This window comes from Aphelocoma coerulescens, chromosome 3 (assembly GCF_041296385.1).
Source record: "Aphelocoma coerulescens isolate FSJ_1873_10779 chromosome 3, UR_Acoe_1.0, whole genome shotgun sequence".
Taxonomy (NCBI): Eukaryota; Metazoa; Chordata; class Aves; order Passeriformes; family Corvidae; genus Aphelocoma; species Aphelocoma coerulescens.
Window position 1 is genome coordinate 83163250 of NC_091016.1, and position 27331 is coordinate 83190580.

The 27331-nt window shown below is 35.1% G+C and overlaps 1 protein-coding gene across 1 annotated transcript in view; it reads left to right on the plus strand.

The window, feature by feature from the left end:
- ASCC3 (activating signal cointegrator 1 complex subunit 3) overlaps positions 1 to 27331 on the plus strand; it is a 256973-nt gene that overhangs the window by 67039 nt on the left and 162603 nt on the right. The window contains exons 9-10 of the mRNA XM_069011075.1: positions 1001 to 1201; positions 1661 to 1801. Of these exons, the coding sequence (XP_068867176.1) occupies positions 1001 to 1201; positions 1661 to 1801 (342 nt within the window). The remainder of the gene's footprint in view (positions 1 to 1000; positions 1202 to 1660; positions 1802 to 27331) is intronic.

The following is a 27331-nucleotide window of genomic DNA, read 5'->3' on the forward strand; positions in this document are numbered from 1 at the left end:
TGTAAGTAAGATGCTTTTCATTCTTTGTAGTAGAAACATTGCAGGTAATTAAATCTGTAGAAAGAAAATAATTATGTATTCTGCAGTCTATTTTAAACATCTGTAAAAAATAACTAAGAAAAAGTAAGTTTATTAGAAAATTAATTGTATATTTTAAGGGCTGTTCTTCAGTTGCAAAGGTTTTACAATCTTCAAATGCAGCAATTGCCACTGTCTGTGTACCGTGGTTCCTGGTAAAAATATAATTTTTCAGAGAGACAAGAGAAGCGCAGTATTACTGTAATTGATGATTTGTACTTTATAAGATTTAAACATGCATTAAACTATAATAAGCATAATTTTCTGTTTTAACTATAAAATTTATTTTTTTAAAACATTCTCTAAGTTTGTTTTGGACTACACATGCAAGTGTTATGTTCCTTTTGGTGGCTGCAGCTTGTTGTAAATATTGTTGGAGAAAGGTCTGAACATGAACATTCCAAGATGGAGATTTTCTCAGAAGCAAGAGAAAGTTTTTACTGAATTTGTGTCTGTGTTTGCTAAATCAACTTCACTGAGTTTCGTTGTATTACTGCTTCATCTGCCAATAGAGTAGTCATAGTTTGTCATCTTAGAGATGTGTATTGTTCTTTTCTTATTAATGCTGTTTTACTGATGTTTAATTACTAATAGGTTAATATTTTACAGTGTATTAGTTTTGATCACACTCGAGTAAAAAAAATTTAATGGTGAAATAGTATGAGGCTAAAGATTTTGATTAATTTTAGCAGATGTTATCCTGCTATAATTTGTTTTCTTTATTGATTTGCTGTCTGAGGGTTGGGTAGAAGTGGTAGCCTCGGAATAAAAAAACTTGGAATAATAAAAATATTATGACAAATTATCCAAAGGTTTGTTTCCATGAGTTCTTTTTCTTATGATTAATATATGTATAGATACACAGACACATATACAAGCATCTATGAAAAATCCAAGATATGTGTGTTGTTTGTTTTAACAGATTGGACAACTTGCTTTTAAAGGCATGAAAAGACTAAACCGAATCCAGTCTATAGTTTTTGAGACAGCCTACAACACAAATGAGAACATGCTGATCTGTGCCCCCACTGGAGCTGGGAAGACTAACATTGCCATGCTGACAATCCTTCATGAAATTCGCCAGCATGTCCAGCATGGTGTTATCAAAAAGGATGAGTTCAAGGTAGGAGTTTAATGAACCAAATAACAGCTTTTTAACTTGTAAGGTAAAATCCATTATATGTTATACATGGAATATGAAATCAGGAAGTTCTCAAGGATGTTAGACTTTTCCAAGTTAAAGATAAGGCTAGTTTTGATTTACTTCATTATTGTTAAAGCTATTCTTACTTGTGTTCTAAAAATCTTATTATGTGAATAAAAAGCTATGAAATGCATTTAGCTTTCATGCAGAACCAATTTTCAAAGCGATGAGGCTGTATAAACAAAAATCCATTGTCCTTTAAACAGCTGCACACTTATCCAACAAAGATAACTACTTTTCATATATCACTATTAAGATTTTTCACTGTAAGTGCCTGGTATCATATTTCACAATAAATTGTGATTTGTAATGGTTGCCATGAAACAAACGACGTTGTGGGGTTTGCTCATTTATCAAGTGAGTGTTGTTTTGGTGCAGATTGTGTATGTTGCTCCTATGAAAGCTTTGGCAGCCGAAATGACAAATTACTTCAGCAAGCGTCTGGAACCACTCGGCATTACTGTGAAAGAGTTGACTGGTGATATGCAACTGTCAAAAGGCGAAATTCTGCGAACACAGGTATGCTCAATCTTTTAAAATACTGTTCTGTGTGTGTTTGTACCTTTTCATAGGTACACTGCTCTTCAAGTTCCTTGTAACAGTATGGGTGAAGCAGTTGAAACGTTACGACATCTGTAATTACAGTGGTTATGTACACTGATATAAATTCAGAATTCTTCAATAAAAACCATCTTTGAAAAGTTGAAAGTTTGGTCTGCAAATGGTAAGTTCCAAATAAATCTGAAATGCTGTAACGACATTGTTGCAAATACGTCAAAATAATATTTGCCTTCTTTTTCATTAAAAAAAACAAACAAAAACTATGTTCCTGTTAATGGCTGATCTTACTTTTCCTCATTTATCCTTAAAAAATATAAGACATCACTAGGCTAAACATTTGACCATTCATAGAAATGCATAAAATTTGCGGGTTTAGCCTCTTTAATAGGCTTGCATAAATGGGAATTATTTTGTTTTAGCAGACACTTTTTGTCATGTTAATTTCAGGCAAATGCTGTTTGTGTCAGTGAAATACCATTTTTCCAAACTCTGAAGATGCTTTTCTACCTGTTCTTGCATACAGTTCCATATGATTACCCTTTCCCCTTCCGCCTGGTCCTAGAAACCAAAAAAAGACCTGGTTGTGTTATCAATATGAAGATTTATAATTGTAACTTGTAGTAATTGTTGGTTCAGATGAGTGATATTTTGGCTATCTTAGCTTTGAGATATTTAACATTTTTATTGTGAGTGGGGAGAAAATGCGTCACATGACAAGAAAATATGTCAGTATGTAATTAATAATTAGGAGGACCACTGCAGTAGTAATCCAGTATGAAGTTGTGAATAGCAATTAGAAGATGTATATACATACATGTTTATGCATACAGTCACAATACTGTGGTAACCAATATCAATGAGTGACAGTAAAATCACTGGTACTTTATCAGAGTGACTTTGCAACACCATCTACCTAAAATCTGAGTTTACAAAATAAAAAAACTTTTTGGTAGGAACTTTTAGTAATTGAAATTATTTGCATACACCAAATTACCATTTTAAATTGCTTCCTGTTTTCACAGTACTTTTCAGCTAGGGTGCATAATCAAGTAGATCATGGTTTTCATAGAGAGAGATAATGTGTAATCACTGCTGAAACTGATAGTGACAGTAGGAAAACTGCTCTGAATGTAAGGACAAAGCTGGATGAACATAATGAATGTAGAATGGAAAAGTGCTGTTTACTCTTGCTCTTCTAGTTAGCAGCATAATTCCTAAAATCTCAGCTCATTGCTAGTACTCTGCTTACATCCAGTAAAAAAGTAAGGAAACAAAAGAAACAAAAAATATTTCAGGCTTTATTAAAAAAGTTATATGTGAAATAGTTTACAAAGCTGAAATTTAATTACTCTACTAATGGGAACTTATTAGTATCTGCAGAGTATTAACTTAGAGGAACATAGGAACTTGAGTGTAAGAAGACTCTCTGCTTCACCATGCTCTTTTATTTTAGTCCAAAATGCCACTACTAGCATAATTCTTCATTTTTTTCTGGGGAAGAGGCTAAAGTAGATTTCTGTATAAAAATCAAGAAGAAATAAAAAAGGGAGGATGTGGGTAAAATCTTTTTGTTCTTCCTGCCATGGACTCGTCTCATTGCTTTGAAATTAGCTTTTTTTTGTCAGAAACTTACCTTCAAGGGATTTCTACAGTTTCCTATGTATGTCGTAGCATAGAAACACTAATCTGAGGTGTATTTGTAGTTTCTAAACCTTTGGGGAGAGTGGAGGTGGAAGAAAAATGGTGTCCAGAAGAGGAAAAATTTGTATTCGTGACCCAAAATTCAGTTCCTATATTTTCAAAGAAAGTACACTTAAAGTGTTGATTAATTCTAAGTTTTGCTTTTGCTCAGTTTTGTGTCTTTGCTCTGCAAAACATTGGGAAGGTTAAAGGGAAAAAGATATAAAGGCCAAAAATTCTGGGACAGTGGAATAATTTTTTGTTTTCTCTTTTTTGTCATAGCTAGTCAGTCTTATGATTAATCAGGATTGTAGAAAGTGAGGATGAGAGATGATGCCAATCCAAGAGTTACCAGTGTAATTGCTGCTACTCTTGCAGATTCTGGAGCCAAGCAGTGTGTAATGGTTTATTGCTGCATAACAAAGTGCACAGCAAATATGTAGCCTTATTATAAACTGAGGAAAGAGCACTTGCTTGTGCTGGATCTTGCCTATTGCTCTGTACATATATTGTTTTCTATGAAAACTCATGAGCGTTCTTTGCTCAACTAGGCACTTAAAACCACTTCATCCAAGCAGGTTTCTTTCACCGTTTTTTACCCTATATTAAATTGATTCTTGCTTCAAAACTTCATTTTACTTGTCAGCCTCTCTAATGCATACATTTCTCAGACAGGAATACTCCGATAGGTGTTGCTGCTTTATTTATATTTTCAGATTTGCTTTGCCAGTCGTTGCTCTGTTTTCTAGCCTTTAGTAGTAGTAGTAACAAAGTACCTTTGTTTAGCAGAAAATCAGTTTTTCCTGTAAGAATTAATGCTACAGCTGGTAGATGCATGCACACAATTTATACACATAGGGACAGTATATATCATATGGGGATTAAAAGGCAGAGAGTAGGATCATCAGCTGAAGTAGATGCCGGTATTTCAGGTTGGATCACTGTTTCAAAAGATCTCAGCTGGTACTTCTGGGCAACTGAAGGCCTGATATCTCCTATGACAATTGTCTTCTGCCTGTTTTCTGAGCAATTGTATGGTCACCATCTTTATTTTTGTCCTCAGGTGAATCAAATCAGCCACAATGAAAGATGTAAAAATAAGGCGATTGTCAGGTATTAGTTAGAAATAGCACTTCAGTGACATTCCTGATAATTTTCTGCTTCCTTTCCATCCTGTTTGCTTCATCCTTCATACTTTGCCTGTGTATATTTAATGATGTGTATTTTGTAAGTTATTACATGTAGCTGTTGTGCTTATCCTGATGAGGGAAAATTGCTTTATCTGACAAATTGGTAACTGTCTCCCTGCTCAGGAATGCACCTTAATATACAGTGGGAGCTACCTCTATTACTTTTTCTGCAAATATTTTTAAAGGATATAAATGCTAGCCACAAAAAGGTAACAAGGAATTTAAATTTTCATTCCCTTAATGGTGGAATAAAATATTTTAAATATTTTTGAAAGATATTCCAGCTAAAAAGGTCTATAGCACATTTTTTTCAGCAATAACTCTCTCTGTGCTTTCCATGCTGTCATTTATACTCATCCAGAAGGTAGCCATGTTTCCATGTTTCTTGCTGCTCCACCCCTTTATGGTATTATACATGATATGATTTTACTTCCATGTTATTATTGAATATTCATTAACATTACTGTGGTTCCAACACACTTCATAAGCTTTTAAAATAAGTTATTTCTGATTTTAGCAATAATGAAATTGCCTTAAAAAGAAAAATGAGAATTTTTTTTGTTGACCCTTCAGTCAGTCTTCCAACTGCTCCCCACATCTTATGCAGTGAAAGCCACAGTTACAAGTTTAACATGTGGGATGTGTGTTAAAACTCTGAGACAATTCCCCTTCATAGGATCATGGGAACATAGAATGGTTTGGGTTGAAATGGTCTTTATAGATGATCTAGTTCCAATGCCTCTGCCATGGACAGGGTGCCACTAATTAGATCAGGTGGCTCAGGGCCCTATCCAGCCTGGCTTTGCACACTTCCAGGGATGGGGCATCTAATCTAAACCTGCTCTTCTTCAGTTTAAAACCATTGGCCCTTGTTCTGACACTATCTGCCCATGTAAAAAGTCCCTCTTCTGCCTTTATATTAGTCCCATTAAGGTACTCACAATGAGGTCTCCCCAACGCCTTCTCTTCAGGCTGAACAAATTCAGCCCTCTCAGCCTGTCGTCACGGGAGAGGTGCTACAGCCCTCTGATCATCTTCGTGGCTCTCCTCTGGACTTTCTCTAACAGGTCCACATCTTTCTTGTGCTCATGTTTTTGTGGAAAGGAGTATGTTTAAGTGTTTGTAACACATTGCTTTAATGTTTCAGAGAGAATAGATCCAGGATCTATTACTAAATAATTTGTGTGTAAATAAGGGCTTCACTGTACTTGGGAGCAGGAGAAAATAAACTTGTTACAAAGGTAAATAAGCCTAGCTATTGTACTGGTTCTCTATAAGAGAGTTTATCTTAACTTTGTTAAAGCTTTTTTCATAGTCTAAATAAAGATAGATTAGTTTTTCACTTCCTTTTCCTCATTAAAAACAAAGCAAGGAAGTTTATTTTCCTACAGCTGATATTTTTCCTATCGACTCTAGTCTAAGCATGTTTGTATACTGACCTACTATAATCTAATCATGTTCATATAGTGTTACCTTATACTGCTACCTTATACTTAGACATCACTTAATCCACAATGATATTAAGCATACTTCAGCCAAAACCTGTTGTTTGGTAGGTTGATTTTGGTATGTTCATGTTTAAATGGAAAATATTCATAAGTAATAACTTGTGTTTTTTGCTGGGTAGCATTCAGGATAACATGAAGTGTTTTGTTGGAAGGCAATGGATTTTTCAGATGATTGTCTTCATGGACTTTCTCTAGTGTGCATGTATAGCACTACTCAGTCTTTGCTTTAAACAGTCTAGAAAATGATATAACAAAACTTCCAAATCAACTTGTGGGCTTTCACTTGTCTTTGACCTTGCGTTTGCAACAAATATAATATAGTTATAGTTATCTTTTGAAAGTTTGGAGAACACAGCTGGAATTGGAGCAGTATAGATTTATAAGGTAATCACCAAGTCTGAAAGCAGTGCCTTGCCCTGGGCACAGTGTATTGTAAGCTGATGGATAAGTGCCATCATGCCTTAACTTGTGCAAAACAGTGGTAGGCTCTACAGAGTGCAGAAACGCCTTCTGGCCTTAACACAAAGTTAGTGGGCATCAAAAAACATGTAGAAGATAATTTCTTTTTAATGGTTGATGCATACATAGCATGATACAAAATTCAGATCTTTGGCATAACATAGTAAAAGCTTATCAAAGTTTCTTCCATCTTTATAAACTTTAAAAATAGGTTTTGAAAATTACCCTGTTAAATATATTTTATTTTCTCTTTAAGGAAAGTTATTTTGCTGTTTTACTGCCTCTTCAGTTAGTGCAACTATTTCTCACCCTTAAATTAGTACCTCAGCAGTTTTGTATTAGATGCATTTTGGTATAATCATCAACAACCTGCATTCTAATTCAAATAAGTACATATAAGCAAGACTGACATTTTGAAGTTGAAATAAGTTTTCTATAATGTTTTTGCTTTATTTTGTGCTTCAGACCTGCAGTTATAGGCAAAATTACTTTTATTGGTCTTAGGTCTCTTCCTTTGCTTTGAGGACTGCCAGACTGTCATGAGCCTTGCTTGCTACAGATATGTATTGGTGTTAAGCCCAGATTACAAGTGCTTTCTGTATTGCTAAAATTATGTAGTAGTTGGAAACAAATCTGGTCAAATTTTGAAAGCAGGCTAATTTCCCCAGCCTATAAACCTCTGCATGTCTCTGTTCCTTCATTTTCATATTGTTGGAGTTAAAGGGATTCAGACAGCAGGAAAAGGAATTTTACTGTCTTTTAAATAAATATTATGAGAAAATCATTCAAACTGTAATTGTATGAGTAGTCCTGATTCTGCCACTTCTGAACTATTGAATTTTTTTTAACTCTTTCAGAATAAAGATTTTTTTTTTAAAGAAAAGCATTTCTATTTTTGTTATGGTTCTTCTTGATCAAAACATTAATTATACAGAAAGCAAAATTTAAAACATATTATTGGATTTTCTGTAATGTTTACATAGTACTCAACTACTTCAAGGCCCACAGAAGGAGTTGCATACGTTTACTGAACTGCAAGGTTGTGTCTGTCAACATAGGCCTGAAAGATGCCACAGAAACAGACATTTACAAAACTCTTAGGTTTCTGCAGGTCTCCACAATTCTCTGTCTTTTTTTCTGCCATGGATTTGATAAAAATTAATCTCATGTCTGATTAGAGAAAGGGATATCAGAAGCTGTGTCTGACCTTAGTCTGCTTTCAACCTAATGTGCTTCTAAAACATTCCTCCTTAATGAAGGCAGGAAGTGGGAAACCTGTAGTAGCATTCACCCATTAAAAAAAAAAAAAAATTGCTACACCAAACCCAAATTAAAAAAAAGTGCAAACAAACCAAAAAAACTCCTTCATTCTTTATGAACTCTAAAAAATTTCATGATGTTCAAGTAAATCTAATTCAAAGTTTACATCTTTCACTATCATGTCTGGGTAGTGAAGAAAGTCCTGCTGAACCTGACTTGCACTGTCATTTAGAAAATGGGCAGCTGGCTGTCATATTTGTTCTCTGCCCATTAAGCTGCATAAACTAAAATCATGTTGCTTTCAGAGTTGATTCTTAATATTGCTCGCAGTTTATATGAAAACTATCTTAACATTTTGCTAAGAAACCATCCTTCAAAGGTTTAGAAGTGATACCACTTTAATTTGCCAAGTGCCAAACATGCTGAGCAGTTAAAATGTGAATGATTTCCCGGTACCCAGGTCAGAGCAGAAGGAGGAAAGGAGGTGCTACAGGCACTGGAGCAGAGATTCCCTCACAGCCCGTTGAAGAGGCCATGGTGGAGCTGATATCCACACTGTAGCTCTTGGAGGACCCCACATAGCAGCAGGTTGATGGTGCAGTAAAGGAAAAGGTGGCCCAAGGAGAGCTCATGCAGGAACAGGCTCCTGGCAGGAATTGTGGCCATGGAAAGGACCCATGTTGGAGCAGTTTGTGAAGGTGTATGCTGTGGTAGGGATCCACAGCAGAGTGGGGAAAAAGTGTAAGGAAGGAATGTCTGAGATGAAGTTATGGACTGACTATAAACCCCATGCCTGAGATGTAGAGAACTTGGGAGCACAGCAGCGAAGTTGAGCCTGCGGAGAAGGGGGACTAGCAGGAAGAAGTTTTTAGGTTTTGTCTTTGTTTCCTCACTATTGTACTCTTATTTTTAATTTGCAATAATTTTCTCCAAGGCAAGTCTGTTTTGCCCATGACAGTAATTGGTACATGACCTCCCAGTCTTTTATCTTGACCCGTATGCTTTTCCATCTTACCTTCTGCCCCTGTCCGGGAAAGGAGGGGAAGTGAGAGAGTGGTTGGGTGGGCATCTGCCCGGCACAGCTGTTGACCTACCACAGTTAGTTTTAGCTAAGTTAGTTTTAGTTTGGGATTTTTTAAAAAGAATTACTGCTTTCATTGACAGTTTACTTTAGGTATTTAAAATCCAAGTGAATTTTGTTTAGTTTATTGGAAATTTTATTAGCTGGTTATTTTTCTATTTAACTTTACCCAGCTGTTTATACTTTAAATAAGAATAATTTAGAACAAAAGGGCAATTCTTACTGAAGAGCATGAGTAATACAACAGTATTGATGGTGTCATTGTAAACAGTAGTGTTGTAAATGAAAAGAGAATTTGTGTAAGCTGCATTTGCATTGGCAAATACATTTGTCTGATTACTGAAAATAATGCTTTTCTTGACGAGAGGAAATAGCCTGAAGGACTGAATGTATTTTGACATTTCAAAGATTAGTTGATTAATTGTACTTGTGATGGCAAGACATAAGTGAGAAGTGAAGCAGAGACCACAAAAGCATCAGAGCTGAATAGGGCAAGGAGTTCTGAGAACGATAAATGGCATCAGGACCTCTGAGTAATATGGATGATCACTCTGATAGATTCTGTCAGCCAATAGACTGTGATATTAAGTCATGAAGGCTTTATTCCCTATTGGAATCTGATACTAATAAAATGGAATAATGCTTTTTTCTCAAGTTCTTAACTGCAATATAAAACTAATCAAGTCCAAAACTATTTGAAGCAAAAGAGGGCTATAAAGTTGAGATGCCTGCTTTTTCATCTACAGCTTTATTTTTCTCATACAGTTTCTCATTTCCTGCACTTTAATAGGGTATAGAGATGTTCTAAGTAAAAGCAAATAGTGAGGTTGATTCCTGCTACTTTTCCTGTGTACATTTTATTAAATATTACATCATTATACTCTTTGATATTCTGCTATGTATGTGCTTCTCACTTCATAGATATACAAAGCCCACTGTTAGAAGATGAGTATGCATATATAGTGACTTTTCTTATTCATATAGTAAGTACATGAGATAGTAATTCTTTACAGTAATAAAGATGATGTCACCTTGACATGCATATCACCACACTCATACAAAAATGTTTCAATTTGTGACCAAGAATTATGAATGTTTTTAATTCAGGATATCGACAGCTCTTCTCCCTTAATAGTAATTCAAAGGCTATTGTATTGTACTGCATTTTAACAGAAATCAACTGTAGAACACTTTTTTTTTAAAGGTTAGTATTGTCAATTGCTATCCCATTTGTATTACCACAGCATTTTGTGAAAATTATATAAAGAACTTCCACTGAAAATTTGCATAGAATGTACAATCTAAAGTGCCATTGAACCAAGATAGTACTATTTTATTTTCATGTCTCTTGGTGCTTTATCCCTATCTAAACTCCTTTTTTCTTATTCAGTATATTTTGTCCATCCCTGTAAGCACTTACTCTGATGTTAGTCTTCTCTAAGTGGCCTTCATCTCCTATTGCATGCCATTGGTTTTTTACTTGCAGTTGTTGCAAACATCTGTATCACTGTTGACTTTAGATACCAGTCTCTTTCCTTCCAGGAACAAAATGGTGCTTTGGATGTGTTAGATGCAATAAAATCCACAAATCTCTTTTGGCATGAGGAGTTAAACTTTCATGAAGTGGCCTTCAGAAGTGATACAGAGATTATAAAGCTCACAGATACTGAAAAACCCTCTGCTTTTCATTTCAAAACCAGAGTTGAACCTGGTTAATATTCCCTCCTCCAGTATGCCTAGAATGTAAAGTAGTGCTGGATTCTATGCATGCCCAAGGTTTCAATAGCGGAATATCCTCTTTTGATCAACATTTGGACTGGGACAGGAAGATATCAAAATCTAATTAAAAAAAAAAAAAAAAGAAAGAAGAAGGGACTCCTTTGAGAGAACTTCTTGAATATTCCGTAGTACAACCTTGCTGAAAAAAAAACTTTCTTCTGAATTTTCAAAGTTCTGCACAATGTAAAAAAGTCTTTCTTTCTTTAAATGAGGTTAAGCCTTACCTTTCAAATGAGAGAAATTTACTGAAATATTTAGAACAGAAATCCTTGCTAAAGTGGAGGTCTAAATCAAGGATCAAAATATTTTTTATACAGTAGGATTTCTGTGTCCCAAAGTCATCTCCACTTCACACTCTTCTTTCCGTATGTATTTCCTTTTTTTCCGAAGTTCTCATAGTGTGCAAAATAAAATTTTGCAACCTGCTTCACTGATAATGCTATCTTCAGGTAAAACTGTGTTTAAAAAATCCACTATCCAGGATCTCTTTGAGGCAAGGAGTCTTGATGGCACACCACAGACTGCTACTTTTTTTTTTTTTTTCTGTCTTACTTTAAAATTTTTTTTTCTGTAAATGTTAATTGTATTTCTTAATTGGTGTTTAGTTCTGAAAGCAAGATCATTAAAATATAATCAGAAGGGATGTGTCTTTGTACATCTGCAAGATTTGAAATGCTATGGGGTGTTCTAAAGTTCTGTTCTTGGCAGTCTTTTCACTAGTAAGCAGTGTACACTCCCAGTTGACAGCAGTCACATTCAAGTTTGTGACCAGTAACACTCACATCCTCAGCTGGGCTAAATTCATTCTCTTCAGCTTTTGGAGAGAGAAGGAGGAATCCTGAAAGTGTTTCAATGGATAAGCAGAAGGAAGAAAAGCTAAGGTTGTTCTCTTCAGAGATCCAAAATAGGGAATAACAAAAGGGAAATGAAGACATAACCTGGATTAGGTGAATCTGCACTGACTGCAGTCTGAAGCTGGAGAAAATACTTATACCTGAAGCCCACTTCCTTGCAGGCTGTGCTCATTTCTGTAATGCTGATATGCCCATCTAGCTCACTTCAGGGACAAGTTTTCAATTTTTTATCATTTTAAAGACAAGGAAGGAATTTTTCTGTGGGTGCCATTTTTATGAAGCCTATGGTTTTCCCAGTTTTCTTACTTCCTTATACCAACTTGGGGAAATAGTAAGGCAGGTGAAAAAAAATTTATGTTAAATGGCAGAGAGGTAACTTTGGGCCTGTGATGATAATTCTTTGACTGAACTCTTTAACCCTCAGAAATAAAAGCAGTAAACTGTGACATCACGTAGGATTCTTGATTGTCTCTGATGATGAAACCTATTAAGAAATAAATGAAGTTCGACTTATATAACAGATTGCTGGATATTTTTCCAGTGGGTTCAGTTAATAAGCTTGTTGCTTAGTTGAAATGTTGGAATGTCTGGATTGTTTCTCTTGTTTTTGTTGCTGGAATGGAACAACTACATTGCTTTCTTGGGCTGATGTTACTGTTCTATGCTTTCAGCATTGTACTTCCTTTTCTTGACATCAGTCTTCCAATACCCTAGTGGAATTGTTGGAAGCCCTTCTGATTTATGACTCTTCCATTAATATATGTGCCTATGACAGCTAAGATTTTGCCAGTGGGGCAAAGTACTTATACATCATCAAACACTAGCAGTTTGAATAAAAAATAGTAGTCCTTTATAAGGAACTGAAGGTGCTGTCTGTGACCTAAATTAGTTTCTTACACTTATAACAGGTTTTACTAAAATCAGTCTTCCATGCTTCAGAAATTAGAATCAGTACTCTTTAGACATCAATTTGCATTTTATTTGAAATAATTTACTTTTGAAATAGATATACAGTTTTTTATTTTGCTAACATGTCTACTTGCTTGCTGTAATTGCATAATCTGTAGAATTTAAGTGCAGTCTTTGACTAACCGACTTTGTGATTAATAATCAAATGTCACATACTATCATAAAATGTGCAATTGATTCTTTGCTATTGGCATTCTTTGCTATGACTCACTTGGTTAAAATACCTATTTAGATTGGGTGGAAAAGTGGGAGTTAATTTTTGTTTTAGCAGCAAAAACCTAGCTGAAATGATGCCAGATAAAATTACAGACATTATGAACAATATGAAAAAATTTGGTTTATGTATTCTGTAGTTAAAGGATATAAGGTGGGGTTGTTTTGTAATTGCATTCTTGGTGTGTTCCCTTTTATTGGAAGTAATTATATTCATGCATTACTTGGCTACTAGAAGTTTCTTAAAACTGTTTTAAAACCAGAAGTTTTGAGTGTTTTTCTTTTTTTTCCCCGATAAATGATGAACTATTTGGCATTGTACTTCAGCACTAAGATGAACAAATACAAATACTCAATTTGGATGAAGAGCCCTTGTTATAAGTATATACTCTTGTTTTTTCCTTTTCCTCTCCAGTGGGCATTTTTTTTCATTTACTTTAGGCTTTATCAGAATATATTCAATTTTAAAATATGTGTACTTTATGCACTTACATAAATCACTGTCTCTGCAGAGGTTTGATATTAAAATTTGTGCTGGTTTTGGCTGGGATAGAGTTAATTTTCTTCATGGCAGCAATGGGCTGTGGTTTGGATTTGTGCTGGAAAGAGTGTTAATGACACAGGGTGTTTTTGTTATTGCTGAGCAGCGCTTCCAGAGAGTCAAGGCCTTTTCTGCCTCTCACCCCACCCCACCAGCAAGGGGACTGGGTTGGCACAAGGAACTGGGAGTGGGACACACCTTGGACAGTTGACCCCAACTGGATCCCACAGGGATATCCCATACCATAGGGCTTAACATATAGAGCTGGAGGAAGAAGGAAGGGGCGGGGGGGCATTCAGAGGGACCATTTATATCCCCAAATCACTGTCACACATGATGGATCTCTTCTTTCCGGAGGATGGCTGAACACCCGCTGCCAATGGGAAGTGGTGAATGAATGCCTTGTTCTGCTTTGAATTCCTTGTGTGCACAGGCTTTCACTTAACCTGTTAAACCCTTTATCTCAACCCATGAGTTTCCTCACTTTTACCCCATCTCACCAGAGGGGACTGCACAAGTGGTTGTGTGGGGCTTAGTTGCTGGCTGGGATTAAACCATGACACAACGGAACTTAAAAGTACTGGCCTACAAATATAAAAACAACAAGAAAAGATTCGTGGTTTGGAAACACCATTGTTCCAGACTGCGGGAATGCTGTTGCTCTTTGGTTGTATGGCTAAGACCAACAGTGTCACCTACAGGTGAATCAAGTAGATTTCTCAATTTTTCAAGTGTAGCTATCAGACACACAGGGTAAGTTAGTTATTGAAAATGGGAAGATCCGATTTACTAACTTTGCAGTTAATATCTTAAATCAATTTTGCTGCTTATTATCGTTATGAAATTAAGTGCAAATACGTAATTCAAAATATTTTTGTTAACAGTGCTAGCTAAAAAAATTTTGAAATAATTTTTTAATATGTATAAAATGATTGTTGGTAATATTCTGCCTTTTGGTATTTAAAATCAAATTGCACTGAAAATGCATGTGATTTATGATATTAAAGTACATTTACTGTCTGTTTTTATTGAGATAACAATTCATTGTTTGTCAATGATTCATCTCAATTCATTGTGGCAGAATGTTGCAGAAGTGAATATGAAATAAATTGTTAAGAATATTGCATTGAAAGTATTAAATTAGTAAACATTTTTTAAATTTGTGTCTGTAAAAGATTACTCTTAGATTATTGCATCTGTTTCTTCAATACAACAGATACTAACGATGCTGAAGTTTTTCTGAAAGGAGAACAACATACAAACTTAATGTATGGTTAAGAGAGAGGACTGTTGTTCTTTAGCCTTTTTTTGAGGGTTCAGCATCTTCCTTTCTCTTTTACCAGGTTTGTAATTAAGTTATTACTTTTTAAAAGGCCCTTCTTCACTTTTGCATGACTGGGACTAGTTGAATCAAATTCTGTCTTGCCATGGTGGATTTTTAGGTGTATTGCTGCAGTGATGTGACCATCCAGTGACAACTGAATCACATGAGTTGCAAAGTATTTGTAATGTTTTAAGCTAGATTGTGAGTGACGTATTTTAAACTAGTGGCATCATCAGAGAGGCTTCTGTGTAATAAAGATGTGTGATTGTGGGAGGAAGAAAGCCTGGTTGGAGCTGCTAAGTTGCTTCCATTTCTGCAACAGAATGGTGAAGCTCCTAAGGGGAAGCTGCCTTTGAGCTTTCTATTCTTTCTATTCCTTTTATGTCACTCAAATGGGGGAGATATAGATATATATATATATATATCACAGTCTTATGGACTCTGAGCTTAAAGAGATTTGAATGGCTTTGTGTAGAGTCTTATGTGTTGACTAGTCAGCTATTGTATTTAGAGACCCCAGTGTTAATGGGTTACCTTACATAAGATTCAGTAATAGACTTGAGCCTGTTTCTTGTGCCTTCATAGGCACCAGTTTAGGTTTGTGCTGGTTTTAATGTGGCTTTTTGTCATTTAAGAAAATACTTAAGACAGGGACATTGAAAACCAAATGTTACTTCTTCACATCAAAGGCACAAAGGACCTCTTTGCTGCTCCTTCCACTTATTTGGTCTTGCTTTACTGTGTTTCAGAAAGTCCATCTTGTTTAGTTGTGTACTTGCCAAGTTGTATTTACTGCTACATCTCTCAAAACAGATAAATGTAATACTGATTGGGTAACCTTGACATTGGGGTGGGGGAGGGAGGTAAGAGTTCCTAGTGTAGTAGAAAGTTTCAAAGACTTTTAATTCAGTTGTGTGCTAATATACAAAAATTATAGATCCAGTTTTATAGCTGTAATATGTTCAGTTAGCTCAATGCGTTTGTGTCATGCAGTATGACTCTTGAGTTAAGAGTCTTCACTTAATGTCCTTCAGAAACTGCATTGTGTGTAAGGGTATTATATTTAGGATTATTTAGCAAAATGCTCTGGTGTTGAAAACTGATCAAAGAGCACACTACAGCAATATTTTCTACACTGCACTGTAAATGACTTAGCAAGCGATACTAATGAGTTCAATAAGCTACTTTGGTATTTTTTTAGTCTAGATGGAAACTCAAAGTCTTTCAGGCTTTGAGTCTCTAGCAGTCCTTTGTACTTCTTATTCTTACTCAATGCCTGCAAACTCAGGAGTGGCTCATCTTGATGATCAGCAAGTTAGACAAGAGTGTCAGGAGACCTACAGGATGAAAACCAAACATAAAAAGGAAGCATGCAAGAGGTAAATGAAGGAACAGGTGAACTGGAAGGATTGTAGTTGCACATGTTGAGCATGAAGGGACAGGATCAGGTGAGAAAAAGCCCAGGAGCATATGTGAAGGGCAACAAGAAAGGCTTCTGTGGGTGTACAGCAAAAGAAAAATTGGAGAAAACCTCTGCTAAATGGAACAGAGTACCTGATGACAAAGGACATGTGAGAGGCTCAGGTACTTAATGCTTTCTTTGCTTCAGCTATTATTGTTAGGCTTGGCTTTCAGCAATCGTAAACCCCAGAGACAAATGGGAAAATCTAGAGAAGGAAAATTCAACACTTGTTGGAATAAAGTAAGGTTAGGGAATGTGCAGACAAACTGAGCATGATACAAGTTAATGCAATGATATTTTCCCACAAGTCCTGAGGGACCTGGTCAAAGTTATCATGAGGTCATTCTTGATTACTTTGAAAGGTAATGTTGATCCTCTGTCAGGAAACAAGGCAATTTGGCAGATGGTACAAAACTGGGAGGAGTGGTTGACAGATCAGATGGCTGCACAGTCATTCAGAGTGACTTTGACAAGCTGGAGAAATGGGCCAAAAGATCTCATGAAGTTGCAGAGTTCATGCCATGTCCTACACAGGAGTGGAGGAGTAATTCTATGAACCTGTCCAGGCTAGGGGCTGGTCAGCTGGAAAGCAGCTTCCCAGGAAAGATAACAGATATTCCGGTGGAAAAAAAATCGAATATGAGCCAGCAACATCCACTTCAGTCTGGGCTGCATTTCAGAAGGGTGTTGCCAGCAGCTCAAAGGAGGTGGCCATTCCTTTCTGCTCAGCCCTGGTGAGACACATCTGTGGTTCTGGGCCCAGTTCTGGGCTCCTGTTAAGAGAGGAACAGGGACATACTGGAAGAAGTGTGGCAAAAAGCCATGAAGGTTACTGAGGGATAGAACATCTGACACATGACAAGAGGCGCAAAGCAAGCTGGGGTCGTTCAGTCTGGGTATGAAAATGCTCAGATAGATGTGATTTGAGTACATGGTGTATTCATGTGTAAAGAAGACTGAGACAGATCTCAGCAGTTTCCAGTGAGTGCAAAAGAGGCAGTGGGCACATGCTGCAATACAGGAAATTCTCTGTAAACATGAGATTTTATTTTTTTCCTGCAAAGGTGGTCAGACACTGAAAGTTTGTATAGACAAGCTGTGGAGTCTTCAAAGATTTCGAGTATCACCTGAGAGATACTGGATACATGTCTGTATTCAGTGTTCAGCTGACTCCACTAGGTGACCCTGATTTGAGCAGTGGACTGGATTGGTAGATCTCCAGAGGTGACTTCTGACCTTATTCTTGCTGTGATTTGGTGAAAATCAAAATTTGTCCATTTTCATGGAATTGGCTATATGATATTTACTGCATGTATCAGTAAAAGATGAGCAAGGAACATTTTAGACACCATTTTGCCTGTTTCAATGTTCCTGTGGAATGATAAAAGATGACATTTTGTTGAACAAATTTCAGATTTTCTTTTCTAGTGATGGAATGCTATAAGCAGTTTGCTTTTCATATTTTTATACATAAAATGAAGACTAAAAATCCTTAAAATACATTGTCTGAATGTTAAATTGTGAAGTACAATGGATCTTAATAAGTAACAATAAAGAATGCCTTGATTTAAGTTCTTAAACTGATATCGGAAAATTTGAAATTGAAGTACTTTATGGTATGAACTAACTGCTCATCTGCATATGATTAACTAATGAATTTATTAAAAACACCAAATAAAACATTATAAGTTTTGTCTCAGGCTTTTTTGTCACTGTGGATCTTCAGTAAAAGTTGGAGAAAAGTAATCTTCAGGAGTCTCTATTACCATTAATATTTTATCTATGAAGAATTTAGAAGAATGATTTACTTCTGTTTGGTTTAATGGTCTTTTATGGCTGAAAAGGTTCTGTGCAAAAGGTATCCACATGTCTTTAAAATTACTTAGTAACTGTTTTGCACTTCCAAATACTTTTTTAAGCACAGTAAATTTTACAGGATGAAAATGCAGTCTTTTATAGTTAATGCAAATGATGCATTAAGTTAGACCCTTCTCCCAGAGTACAATTTAAATGTACTCAGAAGTCCAATTATCTTTGATTTAGATGTAAAAATTGCAGAATAACAGCTGTGCCTGCTGAGTGAATATTCCTCTGCAAAAAGATAGCTTATTTGAGCAGAGTTGAGGACAGGTTGCTCAGGGAATGTTTGCCTCTTTTGGATCTTTGTCAAATTTAACTGCTTCTGGTCAGTTGAAAATACAAGTAAATTACAAAATAGCATCAGGGCAATTGAGAGTTTATATCCCCTAAGTTTTCATTTTGCACATTACAGAATATCTTAGGTTCTCTAGCATTTAGTATAATTATTTGTGGAACAAACCCCACACATTATACTTCAAATTAATGCTTACAAATATTACAGATAATAATGCTAAATTTGACTGCATTTAGAATACAGCTTTTCCTATACTACATAAAAAAAAATTTTAAGCACCTCTGACACTGAAGAATCACTGTACATGCAATAACAATAATAAAATGTAGTCTAATTTACAATAAAATTAGAGTATATGTAATATTAGTATAAAGTATTCTTATTATAACAAAAACCATTTTGTTATCATGAAGTGTCCAGTGGTTTATATTACAGCATGCAGTACTAGCAGGGTATTTATTAGTGGCATTAAAAATACTAATATAGAGTAGACTATATTATCTAGGCTATATGTCATACTTAGTTACTTAAGTTACTTATAATTGAAACTTGAAAGGTGTTTTTTAATTGAAGTTTTGAAGATGTTTACCTTTTAAGCTGGTCTCAAAACTATACAAAATAGTATGAGAATTAATCTAATTTGTTCTTCTGAGGAAGCAGATGTAGTACATATATTTCACTGTTGATAAATATTGCTCTAATTTAATTTTACAATACCCTGATCATGGAGCTTTCCTAAACTTCCTGGTAAATCTCCTTCAGGGCTTACCTGTCTTTACTGTTAGAAGATTTTTTTTTTTTTTTTAATGGAAAACTCTTTTCAACCTAAATCCTAATCAAATTTTATTACCACTTTCCTTATCTAATGTCTGTCTTCCCCAGCCACCACTATTTGCTTTCTGAAGACTCAAACAGTTGTAGTTATCTCTGTTCAGACAGGTTTATTTAGCCTAAGCCTCAGTTTATTTAAATTTTTTGTAAAGGTCATGCTTCATTTATGTTTAGTCATTCCAGTTTTTAATTTCTGGACTCTCAGTTGGTTTGCACGTCTTGAAATAAGTTGCCCAGACCATAATGTATTGCCCCAAGATCATACTGCTGCAGTGCAGAGTGGAAGCTTTGTTTAGCATGTCCAAGTAGCAGCATTTCTGCTCCAAGGTTTCAATTTTTGCATCAGAAGAGCGTTTTTGGTTCATGTGCAGACTGATCTGCTCTTTCTCTTTTTTCTGAACACAATAGAGAAAAAGACTTCTAAGGCTGATTCATACTTAGATGGATGAAATGAACCAGCTAGAATAAGCCTAGACATCTAGTTTGGAGGGTGGTTTTGTAAATTAGCAGGTAAGATAGGCAAGATAAATCCTATCCTCAGTGTAGAATCTTGAAATTTTATTACTGACCCATGCATTAATTCATCTGTTCTATAACTTATTAAGATGCTTTAAAATTCTTGGTCCATCCTCCAGTGTGTTTACAGCGCTGTCCAGCATAATATCAGTGTAATGTTTAGTGGGTATAATCTTTAGTCTGTTAATTGGATTAGTCATGAAAATATGCAATAGCATTGAGGTGCATAGGCTCTTGTGGAACTCTGTGTGATTTGATCCTTTCATTACAACACCAAACTGTTGATATTTTCTCTTGGTGCTTAAAGAATCCTGCTGAAATCCAAAGGGTATGCTAGTTCTTAATTAATGTAACCAGAGAATATAGATCTGAAAATCTTGCTGTAGGTCTGTTACAATCACCTTCAATGCTGGTTATCATTAATACTAGCAGACATAATTTTCTCTGGAGCGTAGACTTGAAAATTTTGTGAGATTACATTTGCACGCAAGCAAATGAATTTGTGTTTGAGTTGTCATTTTGTGAACAGGTGCCACGAAACTGACTTCTAATGCAGTATCTGTTTAATATCAGCATCTCAGCTGAACCAAGATATTTTTCTTCATCTTACACTTAGTATGCCTCCATATCAGTGATTTGCATTGATTCTTGAAAGAACCTGATTGGAGACAAACACATGAACTTGCTCCCTCTTGCATACCAATCTGTGATAGAAAACAAAACTGTTGAGTAAAGGTGTGTGGAACAGGATATTTGGAAGAAAATGTCACTGTTGCCCTTTGGTCCTTTTTCACATAATGTTGGGTTAATCCACATCTTGGGGTAAGGCTTGACAGGAGTAGAACAGGGGGGAAAATCTGGCTAATCTTGAAATATAAATAAATAAATGAAAGGTTAACATTATGTCAACAAAAGTTATTCTGAACCTTTTAATATTTACAGTTAATGAGATATGGAGGACTACTGTGATGAGTCTTAAAAGTGTACCAGTATAAATAAATTGAAAAGGCTGGGAGCTGAGGTAGTCTTTTATCTTTGTCTTCTGAAGCTGTGCAACCAAAGCCTAAAGTTTTCTTGTAGAACAGAGGAGTAATGACTTTGAAACCCTTTTCCTTGCAGCTATGAAAGAAGAAAAGGAAAAGTAAAAAAAAAAAACCCATACAAACCCTGAATTACCAGATAAAAAAACCACCAAGCAAGCAACAATATTGGATTTGTCAGAAACTTCAATTTTCAAAAAATCTTCTTTTTCTTACTTTTTCCTTGTAAATTCATAAGTTAAGTAACAATATTATCTCAAGTATTGCTATAATGATATATAAAAATATACACAAATGTATTCTGCAATCATGTTTTGTTGTTATTCTGTTGTACCTCTGTTAGATCTGAAAAAGGGGCTGGGGAGAAGGAAATGCAAAATAACACTAGGAAGATTTGAAAACAAGCAGGCTGGATGCAGTGTCTCAAGAGACAGGCACTTGCTGAAAGGTGTCAGATTTGATTAAGGGAGCTTTTGGCATCAATCAGACCTGACAGTAGTATATCAGAGGTTAGTAAAACTGTAATTGGTGAACTGATTAACAGCAAAGAGGAAAAGAGAGTAATGTTTTGGATCAAACTCCTGTAAAACATTTAGATCATTATTTAAACTTGAAGTCTGAGTAGCTAATTATATATTTTACAATATGAGAGATGAATTTCACAAAACATGCAAGCTGTTCTTCCTCACTATGGTTTTTAAAGTAAGGTTTGTACTGACTTTAAACAGTCTGTTTTATCATGGGAAAAAAGAATACTGAGAGCAGGTGCTCACATCCAAATACTCAGTACAGCTATTGTGATTCGAATGTATATTTTTTTCTGTAGTTTCATCTCAGATTAATGTAACTACTCCACGTGAAAAATACTCCATATTCTTTAAGCAACGTTACAAAAAACTTAAGGTAAGGGCTTTCGTATTAACACCAAAAGGGAATACTGGTTGCACTGGTCTTATCCAGTTTATTTTGACTGTGTCAGAATCTGTTGTATTGAGGTCTAAAAGTAGTACTGGAACTTCTAAATGAATTTTGTAATCTCTGGGACATCCAGGATTGCACTGAAAGCATAAAAGTTTCAATCTTCACGTACAAACTTGAATTTGTTAGTCATAATTATGAAACTGAGTATGCAACAAATAAAGTAATATTGCAAAAAATCAGTTCAACAGAACACGTCAAGTGTATTATAAGAATCTTGCTCTGCTAAGGCAATGTGCTGATACCTTGTCAATCAGTTGCCTTTTTATTAGGTGGAATATCTGGGTTCTGTAAAGGAATGAAATAATTTTGCGCTCCTAGGACTCAATTATAAAACAAAAGATGCTGAGCAGAGTTATGTTTCTTCAGTTAAAAAGTCATTGGACATTTTAAGTTTTGAATGACAGCTGTTACAATCCCTTGTTGGTTTCTGTTGTTGATTGACAATTGGTGTTAGCTTTGGTGACTTACTAATTACTGCTAATATGCATCAATATAATGCACCTCTTTTGCAAGTTTTTCTAGCATGATAAACAGCTTTTTTCATAATACTTCTTGTAAGTGTAGTCTTATTATTAAATGTTTCTAAGATATGTATGTATGTATATATATATGTAATCTTGTATTGACATTACTTTAGACCACAAATACATGTTCAGATTTGTTAGAACATCATCTGTTCACCTAAATGGGCATACTGCTCATCTGCATATCTGTATATAGTAAGGAATCTGCACTACTAGAAACATAATTCTGTTTTAACTGTGTTAAACACAGCATCAGATGGTTATTTCTGATCTATGAAGAACAAAATACTTGCATTCATTATTTATTACTTCCTACCTCAGATTCTTGTTTTGAATTGCTGCCCTCTGTTTTACTTTGTGTATGTTTATTCCATTCCCTGCCTGAGCTCCAGCTCATATGAGGTTTTTTAAAATGCTTGAATAAATCACAGAGTAAGAGTGCAATAAAAAGAGGAATAAAACCAGCATTATGAAAGTGACTTGCAGGTTGCAGCTCTTGTAACATGTTTTGATGGAGTTTTACCTCAAAGAGTGCCAAACTAGTCATGTGTCCCTCATGGGGTTGTGATATCAGCTATCTAATATTAAAATTTGTGAGAAACTCCAAAGTATCACTTATTAGAAGGGAAATATTTTCAAATCATATGAAGCCCCAGCATAGCAGCTCTGCCTACATAATTGCAGAATATGGTGCATTCCAATGAGAGTCTGCTCTGGGTGGATGTGTTTAGTTGTGTGCAGTTTTCTGTCTCCATTTCTGCAGAAGTTAAGATCTTGCAGTGAGTTTCCTGCCAGAACAAACCACCAAGATAAATAGTTACAGCATGACTTGAGTAAATTGTGTAGGTTGCCCATGCCCCCTTGCCAAAAAGCTGTCAGAAGATGAGGAGCTCTGGCTGTGACTGAGCAAAGCTTCCTCTAGGATGGGGTAAGGGGAATTTGTGAATGTGTGTAAAGGCACAGGAGAGTAAAGAAGACTAGTGGCAAGGTGAAAACAATAAAGACAAGGAAGTTCTACTAGTAGAAATCTACAGAAGTAGATATTTGAGAAAGTATCTTTGAATAGTAAAAATAAAGCAGCAGTGGGTACAGCAGAATTCTTTATTCATTTTTCATTCATGGTGAATCACTGTGATGGAGACAAATTTACTACAGGCAAACATAGAACAGGGCTGGTTCCATGCCTTCCAAAGCTATTAGATCCTTGGGGCTTGTATTTCATACATATGCTATGTTTTTCTTTAACTGTATATACTAATGAATTGGGCCTTAAAATTGTTTCTTCTCCAGCATCACTGAGGCGCTTCAGAAAGCACTGCTTTTTGGAAATTTGCTGAATTCCCCTATTTTGAATGATGCTTGATTTCATAGCATTTAATTTTAGTGAAAGGATTCTTTCTAATCTGCAAATGATAAAATTCTTTCCAGTTCTATCTAATCGTTGTTTTATGTTGTTAAAAGGCAAATTTCTGAAATACCTAGCATGCGTTTTCCAGTGTGTAATAAATATTTCAGTTAATTCCAGGTTATATTTTATCTGTTTCTGTCTCTTTGCCTTCCCTTAGTTTTGGCTGTCATGTCTTCAATAAGACTTTTTTGTGCTAATAACAAAGTGAGTAACTCCAGTGTCATTGGTCACTGAGCAGGAGGAGCACAGGAGGAAGCCTTTAGAGAACAGATGCTCACATAGCCGCAGGCATCAGGGTGGTTTTTTTGTATAATAAGATTCAGTTTTCTTTTTTCTTTCCTAAGGATACTGTTATATTGAGAGTTACTTAATAGAAAGTGGGAAAGGTACAAAGAAATGTTAATGAAAAATGGAAAAGAAGTGGCTGTTAAGAGGATAAAGTAAATAAAGAATGAAATTACAGTAGAAATGTGTATTTCTTGTAGATTTAATCCATGCTTTAAGAAGCAGTATTCTGAACTTCACAGAGAATTATAGCATAAATGGAGTATTTGCTGTTTATTTATCATAATTCTGACGGTTTCAAAGAGGAAGTAGTGCTTTTATATAGGTATACTAAATATGAAAATCTCTCTATTGTGCTGCAGATGACATATGGTTATGACATATTTCTGGATCTTGATCCAGCTTTGGGAAGATAATTTCATTTTGGAAACTTCCCATAACATATAACCTTTATTATTGTGATCATTTGACATCCACAATATTTTCCTCATGCAAAGGCCTCCAGATTTGTTCATTATAATCTTGAGTTTATTCTACGGTTTCTTTCTAGAAAGAATGATACATTCTAATGCTCAGCATGTATAATAATATGAATTCAGACTTATATGTCAAATGTTTGAAAGTATGTGTGTGTACCATTCTGTGTGTTTTTCGCTGTTTTGATTATAATAAAGGAACCCATATTTTCATCTTGTGCTAAGTAGAGGCCCTGTACTGCTGCTGCTTTGTTTTCAGTATGGCACCATGCAGGCTTATTTTTGGAATGGTGCTGATATTCAGAATATCAACACTACCCAGTCTCAGTACAAGGTTCTTTTTCTACTTTTTATGTTATACAAATCTGTGCAACCACATCTGTGTAACCCACAGGGCATGGGACCTTTTCCCTATCATCCTAGTTGATGTTTAAGCCAAGATCTGAGTCAACCAGTTCTTTATACCTGGTTTGATGATATCTGGCACATAGGAAGAGTGATCCAGGTCTTTTCTGATTATTTTATGGCAATTCTAGTAGTAAGGAAGTTGGGGATGAGGTAGGGTGTGTGTCTGAGTTTTCATTTTTTGTTGTGTATATGAAAGGGACAGCAGGTCAGATGAGTGAAAGAGGAAGGCTGAAGTGGCTAAAGACAGAAAAACTGTTCTCAAAAATGGTCTTGAAGAACTTAAAAGCGGTGAATTTTGTAGTATGGCATGTTATAACTAAGTATTTTATGTAGTTTGTTCTGAAATATTTTCACGTGTGGTTTGGACCTGTGGGAGTGTAAATTTGAGGGGATTACCATAGTTTTTCTAGGCTCAGAGTGTGTGTACTAATTATTCAAGCAGAAAACAGATACTAGTCATGTGCAAAATGTGTTTGGGAGAACTTAAAAGTAGCAAAGAAATTCAAAGTATTGAAAGTGAGCTATTGAAAACTTAAACCTTCAAGGCTGTGCCTACTGCTAGAAATTAATGTTGGCCCCGTAGAAATTAATAGAAGATCATTTGATTTTAGTAAAACAATGAGCCTTTTCAGATTAAGAAAACCCCCAAACAACAACAAACCCTAGTATTTTCAACATGTTGATTTTCTGAAACTGTGATGAAAATGTAACTTCCTTTTACCATGAAATCTTGCTTCAAAGAGAACTGAAGAGAACCTGACAAAAATAATTAGCAAATCATACAATATAGAAAAATGCATTTTCACTGTCTCTTGAAATTTTGTAAATTAATGTTGAAGTTATCAGCTGGTGTTGTCCCTTTTGAAATAAATTTCAAAGTGAAATAATTAAAATTTTTTGTTTGAGTTCTTACCTTAATGTTATGTAAAACCATCTAGGGATATGTTAAATAACCCCAAAGCTAAATGATGTAATTTTGAGCTGAAATACTTGGATTATTTTTTTAAACAGGTAACTCTTTTGGTGTAATAGTGAAATTGAGTGGCAGTGCTCACTTAAGGCAGAAGACTTTGTGAAAAGCCCATATTTTCCTTAACAGAAAATGTCTGTGTGGAGTAACAAATGATAATCAAAAAAACATTGGGAAAAGAGAAGTGTGTGAGTGTAGAGAAACTTAACTTGACAGTAAAAATATTGACAGTTAACCCGTTTCTATTCAGCCATATCCTAATACAAAAACCAGATTGAAATATCTTACATGAGTTTCAGTTTATTAAGCAAATGTGACACTTTATTTTCTAGCTATTTCAATTCTGGAAGTGGTGAAATAGCAGTATAAATGAGCACACTTCTCAGTGTGCTGACAACTCAAGCCCATGTAAAAGAAGAAAATATTAAAAAGATGTTTTAATACTTGGTTTCTGTGTCCTTCTATTGCCCCCAAATAGAAAGCAGAATCCTTTTGCTGAATCTGAGTTTTGATTTTAAAACTTAAAGGATAAAATATATTGTCTCTGAAAATTAATGATGAAAAGAAATGCCACTACTGCTTTTAAAACTAATAATGAGATGACTCATAATGGTGTTTGGTTTAATATTTTAATTGAAAAAATAATCTTTATTAGCCTTTGCTGATAGTCAGCATTTTCTTTTAGCTGATATTTTTAAAATAGCATTTTATGTATTTGAATTCAGTTTATAATTTGCAACTGCAAAGCTGTTCTGTTTGGGTGGGTTTTTTGAGAATTTTTTTCACCAACTGTAATTTCTATCTGAAAAACTAATGTAAGACCCAGTAATATTCTCTAGCAAAACATTCTCTGGAGATCTCTTTTCTTACTTGATATACTGTCTCATTTAGTGTAGCTTTTAATTCAGGTCATTGCTTTACAAACATTGCTATTTTAAAATAAGATCAAAGTAAAAGACCATTATAATGGATATTTAGTCATCACTCAGAAACAGAAGAATTAATGATACAATTTTAAATATATATCCTGATAACATGACTGACATTAAAAAAAGCTGTGATCTGAATGTTGCCAATTTAGATTTAGCAAATTAGCTAAGTAGCTTGCATTTGTAGTATTTCACACCTTAAAGCCTTAATATGCATTGCTAAATATATTTCCTCACTGTTTGCTAATTAATGTTCTGTGGAAGTACAGCTGCTAATACTTTGTGGTTGATATGGCTCATTTTAAAGTGCTAACAGTTGCATCTGTAGTAGTGTTACATTTCAGTTCATAAATTATGGACATATATTTTTACACCTACTATTTTGTACAAGTGTTCGAAAAATCTGTATTTGCTAACAAATTGTACCCAGTAATATTTAAACAAACCATAAAGATACCCCCCGGATACCACCACTCTCTGTGATAATAGTGATTCAGTGAGTCTTTCATGTGTAAAGCTTTAAATGTTGCAGGAAATTAACATCTTCTTTCTGCTATATCACAAAATCTCTTCAGGAGTAGTTCTTGGTAATTAATAAAGACTGGTATGTTCTGATGGTAAAATAATTGGAGTAGAACAATATTG